This window comes from Teleopsis dalmanni, chromosome X (genome assembly GCF_002237135.1).
Source record: "Teleopsis dalmanni isolate 2A chromosome X, ASM223713v2, whole genome shotgun sequence".
Lineage (NCBI taxonomy): Eukaryota > Metazoa > Arthropoda > Insecta > Diptera > Diopsidae > Teleopsis > Teleopsis dalmanni.
This window is the reverse complement of record NC_051848.1, coordinates 100,556,894-100,565,440: the sequence shown is the minus strand read 5'-3', so window position 1 is coordinate 100,565,440 and position 8,547 is coordinate 100,556,894. Positions and strand designations below refer to the sequence as shown.

Below are 8,547 nucleotides of genomic sequence, written 5' to 3'. Positions count from 1 at the left end.
CGACTGCTTTATGTTGCGTAAGTTAATTCAAGAAGAAATACATATGTATCTTTTTTGTCTTTAAATATACATATGTATATCGTGAAGTTCATACGATTATTAACAATAGAAGCATACAAGTAAGTGCAATGTAAATTCATAATAATATATGCTACAATTTTAATAAAATGAAAATGTATATGTATGTATGTGGTCGCCAAAGAATTATATTACTTATATGTTCATATTAAAGAATAAAATAAAACGTAAATTATATATGTATGTATTCATAGATAATAAAAAATGGTAAAGGTACTAAAAACTAAAAGCTGTTAGATTACACGTTTCTATTAAGTTATATGCAAAATAAGTCATTTATTAAATAGCAGAAAATGCATTTTCAAAACTTGTTATACATGAACTCAAAAAAAATTTTAATTTCAAATTTATTGATTGTTTTCTGGCAGTTTATTAAAATAAAAAATTTATTTATTTGTTAAATGACCATTTCCGTTTTAATATATATATGTATTTTCACTGACGTATGGATGATTAAATAGATTATGTAGAGCAGAGTTGTAATAAAACACTCGAGTCATTAAAACCAGCTAAAATGATTTATGAAATGAACAATGTACAATTTTACTATGAAAGCATGTTATGCTTGTTATGTAAATGTAATAATAATGTTATATTACGCTAAAGAAATGTTTTAATTATAAGCATATGAATATTTTAATTATGTTTATTCAATATGAGAAAGTACAAAATTCTTAACTATTTACTTACCGCGACAAGGAAAATTTTTTTATAAGAACTCATCAAGTGCAAGCCAGCCGCCACCTACACGAACCATAACTGTGCTACGCAATATTCGCAATATTCGTAATTTTTGAGAGTCGAGTCGCCAAACTGTTTTATACAAAAATAATATTGTTTTAAATAGAAGATGGAGTATTAAGCTTTAAGATCCGATAATTAGTATTTTACGAACCCTATATTTCCCTTTGCCAACTTGAAATACGCAAAATTTTTGTCGACATGTGCAAAGGATAACAAGGCGTTTAACTTCATCATGTATTTTATCTGAATCAGTTGCTGGTTTGCGTTCTTGCCAATCGGGTCTCCACCATTACGATCAAAAAGATCTGCCACTGCACCCATTTCCATTCGAGAAGTGTCAAATTCTTTAAAAAATAAATAATAGGTATTCTACATTATTTAGTTATTCTACATTATATAAATAATCGTACTTATTATTCCATATATGAATTCGGCACGTGGTATTAAACCATTATTATCCTTATTCATTTTTCTAAACAAATCAGTCAAACGTGATTTTTTGTGATTCATATATGTATGTACATACCATAAGTATATATGAATATTTCAGGAAAAATATTTTAGGAAATATTTTAGGAAAAATATACAAAAACAAAGCCATGCATCATTTTCAGAAATATTGCCTCACATACTCTTTCATACAAAATCATTTAGAGTAGAATAAATAAAATGAAGAATATAAGAACAATTTAGTATTGATTATTTTTTTGTTACTAGCAAAAATTTGTTAAATTTGTAGTAACTATTTCTTTTGTTGGCGTGTATAAACAAATTTAAGGAAAATATTGCACACGCATTTTTTGTGTTATGCAGTTATTTTTATTAAATTTCACTGCAATGCGAACAACAATTAGAAATTTGTTTTGTTAAATTTTTTTGTCACTCTGCTTGCGGGACTTTGTTTAAATCACAAGATTATTGATGTAAATAAAGTCCCGTAATTTCATGGTCAATATTGTTAAAAAAATCAAAGTCGTCATGTAAAATACATACATATGTATATATATTTTATTTAATAAATTTTTTAGTCAAAATCCATATTCTTTAATAGATGACCCTATTAACTTCAAATTTTGTTAATAATTGCAATAATGATGAAATGAAATTTGTTAAAAAATTCAGCTTCAGTTTCAGTTTGAAGGATATATGCATGTATGTTTGACTAATAAAAAATATTGAATACTGATGATGGGTATAAATTACATATGTAAATAATATTGTTCAGTCTTCAATTAATTTCTACCGATATTAGTTTATTTAATAATACTTAGATGACACATCATTACTTTGCACACATCATTACTTTTGATTTCAGTTATTATTTAACGTGCTAATATTCTACATTAGCGGTTTTACAAATAAAGTAAATATAACAAATACAACTTTTGTTTTACATACATATGTATTTACATAAATAAGGTATAAAAACATTACACAAATAAATAATATAAAAACACAATAAACATATAAAACATACATTAAAATATTATGTATTCAATAATTATTTAAAAACACAATAAACATATAAAAGAAATAATAATAATATATTATTAATAAAATCCATCTTATTTAATGGATGACCCTGTGCGCTTCAAATCATGTTTGGTTTTGGTTTTTTCGTCTATGACTACAACCGTACGCATGTTGTAACTGTAAACAGGACAAGAGAGGGAAGCAAGGGCTCAAGTAGGCAACTAACACGACGCCAATAATTAAATGCTTGAAAAATAAGAAGTAATAATTTCAAAGAATTTATGCACTGCATGTGCAGAAAAGCAATCAAATATTTTGTGAAAAATATACAAAAACAAAACCATGCATCATCTTCAGAAATATTGCCTCACATACTCTTTCATACAAAATCTTTTAGAGTGTGCAATAAGAATGAGGAATAGAAGATGTTTGGTGCCATTTCTCCGTCCGCTCATCACAATTATGTTTTTTTTCCGCTATGACTCCATTCGTAGGCACACTAATAACTGTGTATGTGTGTATGGGTGCGCATTAATATGATATACATATGTCATGTTCTCTTTAAAATATTTGTACAAAACCTATTGTGTTGGTAATCAAAGGCAAATTGATTTGAAGTTTACAGGGTTATGCATTAAAATATGTGCAAGCGTTTTTATATTATGCAGTTATTTTTATTAAATTTCACTGCAATGCGAACAACAACTAGAGGTATGTTTTGTTGAATTTTTTTGTCATTATGCTTGCGGGACTTTGTTTACATCAAATTATTATTAATGTAAATAAAGTCCCGTAATTTCATGTTCAATATTGTTGAAACAATCATGGTCGTCATGTAAAATACATACATACATATATTTAATTTAATAAATTTTTAAGTTAAAATCCATTTATTTTAATACATGACCCTGTTAACTTTAAATTTCGTATTGATTATTTTTTTGTTACTAGCAAAAATTTGTTAAATTTGTAATAACTATTTCTTTTGTTGGCCTGTATAAACAAATTTAAGGAAAATATTGCACACGCATATGTTATGTTATGTAGTTATTTTTATTAAATTTCACTGCAATGTGAACAACAATTAGAAATTTGTTTTCTTGAATTTTTTTGTCACTCTGTTTGCGGGACTTTGTTTACATCAAGAGATTATGGATGTAAATAAAGTCTCGTAATTTCATGGTCAATATTGTTAAAAAATCAAGGTCGTCATGTAAATTACATATTTTTAATTCAATCAATTTTAATTCAATCAAGTTGTTTACAGTTTTATTTTTACTGAATTCAAAAAATAATACATATTGAAAATTTGATCCTACAGGCGAAATATAAGTGGCCGTTCAACACCATCGGGCATGCAAATTATTGATTTATTTATTATAATTAATTAATTATAATTAGTATTTATAATTAGTAATATGTATATTTAGTTTTGTAAGTTGTTTGATTTTTCCCTGTTATATATATATATACTAGATAACCCGACAAACGCTGTTTTGCCTTATAAATTATTTCTAGTTTCTAGATAAATTCTAGTGTAGACAAAAAGTAACTTACTTATTATAAGTGTGTAAGTATGTGGTATATGCATGAAATAGGCATGGAGCGCTATGAACGAAAAGGATAATAAAAATAACAAACGCCAAACAATATTATTTTTAAGTTATTATAGTTTATTTATTAAATTATTAATTTAAAATCAATAGATTTTATGATACCAAGTTCCCTGGCAACAACTGTTGTATCTTCAAATTTAAATTGTCTTGGATTGACTGTAAATAATAATAATGATAATGGGCCAGTAACATTAACCAACAACAGTCGAAGATAAAAGTACTCAGTGTGTCTTGGATTAACTATAAATAAGCGTTTGATTTAAATAAATTGAGACATGCATCAACTGGTGAAACTTGCTTGCGGGGCATCCATTTTTTTGTTTAAGGCCATGTGAAATAGCGTGGTACTTGTGAATAGAGTAATGTTTTTGCAAAGGCACCAAAATCATCCGTACTATTAAACAATTCAAAAAATGCAGTGAGTGCAGATTTAGGTGGATTTGTACCACGATCAATCACTGTCTCGTTCGTGAAAAATACACGCTGACCATTTTCAAGATGGACGGCTACCTGAACAGCTGCTGGATCCCGTTCATGAATTAGAAAGCCGAAGATACGCCAAGCAGCTTCATTGGAGGTGATGTACCGACCAATTTGGTAGAGCGTAATTTCACCGTTTTTGTTCATTGGAGGAGCATTTACATTAGTATTTTCTACTCTAAACACAGCCATACCACCGCCTTTATGGACATACTTATATATTTGATGCTCTTCACAGAACTGCAAAACTCAACATTAATATAAGCATTGTATGTCTTGCTTAGCAGAGGCGAATACGTTACCACCCGCCATTGTCCCCCATTATCGGGATTTCTTCGACGATATATTGGATATCCGTCGGTATTTGTTATAGTATCATTAGTGAAATCTTTAGAAAAATTTTTAGTACATTTTCCATCTGCCATGCAAGCCGAAGACGAAGAACGAAGTCGATGTAAATGCTCGATGTACTTGTTGGCGTAGTTACATAAAATATTAAGAAAAAATTTTTCTTTTTCAAAAATATAAACAAAATTTATGTCAAAAAAATAAAAAATTTTTTGTTAAGCACTAAGGATATTTTTACTGGGTAGGGACTCCCTAATCACTTTAGCGGTATGAAAAATAGATAGTAGCCGATTCTCAGACCTACTGAATACGCATATAAAATTTGGTAAAAATCGGTAAAGCCGTTTCGGAGGAGTACGGTAACTAACATTTTGACAATGTTAATTTTATATATAAGATACATTTGTATATATGTTTTCTTAAATTTAAACTATAATTTAGAAGAATAACAACTCCAAAATAAAATTTTTAATCATAATTACAAAAAAAAATCGTTATATCTTTATTATTGCTATTTTTTTTGGAAATAAATCACATAGTTAACATTGCACAGATAATTATTTATTAGTATGTTTTTATTTTACAGAAAGTATGATTCATAACAATAATATAATTTGTTTATATGTATGTTCTTGCGACACATAACTTTCGTGATATAATTTAGTAGTTTTCGTGAGAAAATTATGTGCTAAGTTATAACTCTAAGTACAAGATTGTTACATGACACACTATGATTTATTTCAATATTTTTAATTTATTCATTTGATATAAATTATACTTCCTAATATAAATCAATGTATTTTACTTATTTAAAGTAATTTATTGATTGATTTATTGATTTTATATAACTAAAACCGATTAACTTTTTTATTTAATATTTCTGAACATGAACTCTCCACATCTATCATTCTCAAAACTAATAACTAATTGGCATTCAACATAATGATTTTAACACTTAAACAACTTATTGCAATTATTAACAAATAAGAAATAAAAACAACGATAACAAATAATATATAAAGTAATGAAGGCATGAGTAGATCATCCAGTATACCAGCTTTAACAGGTTTCGGCTTCAAATATAGATAAATTAAGAACATTAAAGTAACTATTATAAGATATTTATTTAAAATACTTAATTAAATTCTTTCTGAAACTCTAAATATAATATACAAATCATTTATGTTTATAATTAATATTAAATAATTAAAAGCCAGCAATCAAGGATTCCCATTAAAGTGCTATCATTCGATCATACATCGAATTCTTCACTTACAAGTTCACAGCATCGAAAAGTACTAATCAACCAAGCAGTTCAGGGTAAATCAAGTAAACGTATAACGTATTTAACCAAGTTGATCAATTTACAAAATTTTAATACGTTTGTTTTTATTTATTTATGAGTGAAGCTTATAATATTTTTTTTTAATTATTTACTTGTTATTCTCAAATTAAATATGAAATTTAGAGCTTAGTTTTAAAACGAATAAAAAATAATTTTAATAATACTAAATATTTATGCATGATAATTATTTGCTAAACAATTTTCCTGCTTGCCTTTTTTTATGATAATATCCGTTACTTACGATTATCTCTTGCAGTGAGGGATATAATCGTTATATAATGAATACTTCACAATTATAAGCTCTCTTTTTATGGACATTACAGGAATTTCAAGTTCTTAATAACAAAAAAGTAAAAGGTGAAAAAAAACCGAAATTACATATTGTATTTTAAATGAAATTACTTTATTTTTATTACTTTACGTTATTTACTTACTACAATGTTGACAGTTTTATTTTTACTGAATTCAAAAAATAATACATATTGAACATTTGATCCTACAGGCGAAATATAAGTGGCAGTTCAACACCATCAGGCATGCAAACCCCAAGAAAGAGTTCACCTGAGCCAACATTTAGTTCAACGATGCGCAGAACTTCTCGTGGTACTACACCAGTCGAAAAACGTGAACCATTCAGACTTTAGAGTATATTTCAAATGTTTGAATAATACCCCTTAAACGAGTCCCAGAGAACATCAAATTGGAATCGCACAAATACATACTTTAACATGCAATAACAAATCTACAGTTTTGCAGTAATATAAAATAAACAAGAATAAGCAGTTATTTTTATTTTAAATTTTAAAAATATATGTATGTATTTTGAAGAGAAAGCTTCATATATTTACAAAAATATAGTCAGAAATACGAGTCTTGAACTGTATAAAATACGAAAATCGAAATTCAATAATCTTTATTCAAGTAACGTCCTAACATTCTGTGATTTTTATATACATTGTGACCGAAACGTTTCCGGAAATTTTAAATAAAACGCAAAATTCTTAATCTTCATCAATATTTATTTTATCTCCTTCAAAATATGCTCCATTAGAAGCGATACACAAATGCCAACGTTTCTTCCAATCATCAAAACATTTTTTATTGGCGCTTTCCGGTATGGCTTTGAGTTCCCTCTGCGAATTCTGTTTTTCGTCTTCTATGGATTCAAAACGCGTTCCTCTGAGTGGTAATTTGAGTTTGGGAAACAGGAAAAAGTCACACGGTGCAAGATCAGGTGAATACGGTGGCTGTTTGATGGTATTTATTGAATGTTTGGCCTTAAAATCGTTGATAATGTTGGCTCGGTGCGAGGGAGCATTATCGTCATGAAAAATCCATGAATTATCCTTCCACAATTGAGGCCGTTTACGGCGGATAGCTCTCACGACCGATGCCTAGCTCTCGTGCTATCTCTCTAACACTCACATGAGGATTTTGGAACACGATTTCCTTTGCCTTTTCAATGTTTTCGTCGGTGGTAGAGGCCGAAGGTCGTCCAGAACGCGGCATGTCTTCGACGGTCGTACGACCGTCCTGAAAGGCTTTGTACCACTCATAAACTTGAGTTTTCGATAAAACTGATTACCCATAAGCCTTTTGTAGCATTCGCAACGATTCTGCACACGAAATTTCGTTCGAAACACAAAATTTGATGCAAACTCTTTGTTCAATATTTTTTTCCATTGTTTTTTCGCAACGCACTACTGAGGGGAACTGGTTTCAACAGCTGCCGGTAAAAACTAATAGCTGTTTGATCATGATCGCCTCGATCTTTGGCATAGTAATTAAAGACAGTGCTGCCAAACTACATAAACTTAAAATATCGAAAAATATACAGCGCGCGAATTTTAAATGAGAATTTCCGAAAACTTTTCGGACTTAATGTACATTTATAATTAAATGAAATATAAGTGTTTCTGTTATCATTGTATTTAATTAACAAAAAAACTCGAATCGAACCTTATGTTGTTGTATGAAGTTTTGAAATCGCCAGTTTAATTTGAAATGCAACTTCATATATAAATAATAAACAATAATAATAAAAATATTACGCATGTGAAATTCTTTAAAAATGTATATCAATTACACACGAAATAATATATAGTAAAATTTATGTACTAATAGTCATTATTATAACTTTTTATTAACTTACTTTTAGGATATACTAATTAATTTTTTGTTTATATTGTTTTTTACTTTTAATAATTTTTATACCATTATAAATATTGTAAATTACTAATACCAAATTACTAGGCAGTAATTTTGTAAAAACCTAATTAAACTAAAATAAATTTAATTGAAATTATTAACAAAAAATATTTTTATATGTATGTGTTTGTATTTATTTAAAAATAACAAGGATAATTATATTCAAAGATACCAACATAGATACTTAAGTTTTTATTTAAGTATTGATATTGAAACAAAATTTTTATTTTTTTTTTTTACTTCAGAAAATATTTA

The 8,547-nt window shown here is 27.7% G+C and overlaps 1 protein-coding gene across 2 annotated transcripts; it reads right to left on the bottom strand.

Moving 5' to 3' along the window:
- Window positions 1-514: 514 nt before the first annotated feature.
- LOC119662627 lies at window positions 515-1,384 on the bottom strand. Of its 2 annotated transcripts, XR_005250841.1 has the most exons (5): window positions 1,349-1,384; window positions 1,233-1,294; window positions 974-1,166; window positions 769-891; window positions 515-587 (listed from the first exon to the last, which is right to left on the bottom strand). XR_005250841.1 is itself a non-coding variant. In XM_038072285.1 (4 exons), the coding sequence occupies exons 1-3, from the start codon at window positions 1,330-1,332 to the stop codon at window positions 843-845; spliced, it is 342 nt and encodes a 113-aa protein (XP_037928213.1). In that variant the 5' UTR covers window positions 1,333-1,335; the 3' UTR covers window positions 515-587; window positions 769-842. The 2 variants fall into 2 exon arrangements, 1 of the variants encoding a protein (XP_037928213.1); XM_038072285.1 differs by lacking the exon at window positions 1,349-1,384 and having other exon boundaries at window positions 1,233-1,335.
- Between the last annotated feature and the right edge of the window lie 7,163 nt (window positions 1,385-8,547).

Bases quoted from the DNA above. Each gene is read 5' to 3' on its own strand.
- LOC119662627 (XM_038072285.1), bottom strand. From the start codon at position 1,332: ATGAATCACAAAAAATCACGTTTGACTGATTTGTTTAGAAAAATGAAT. The intron at 1,167-1,232 runs GTACGATTATTT...TATTTTTTAAAG, and splicing joins ATTCATATATGGAATAATAA to AATTTGACACTTCTCGAATG. The intron at 892-973 runs GTTCGTAAAATA...TGTATAAAACAG, and splicing joins TTGGCAAAGGGAAATATAGG to TTTGGCGACTCGACTCTCAA.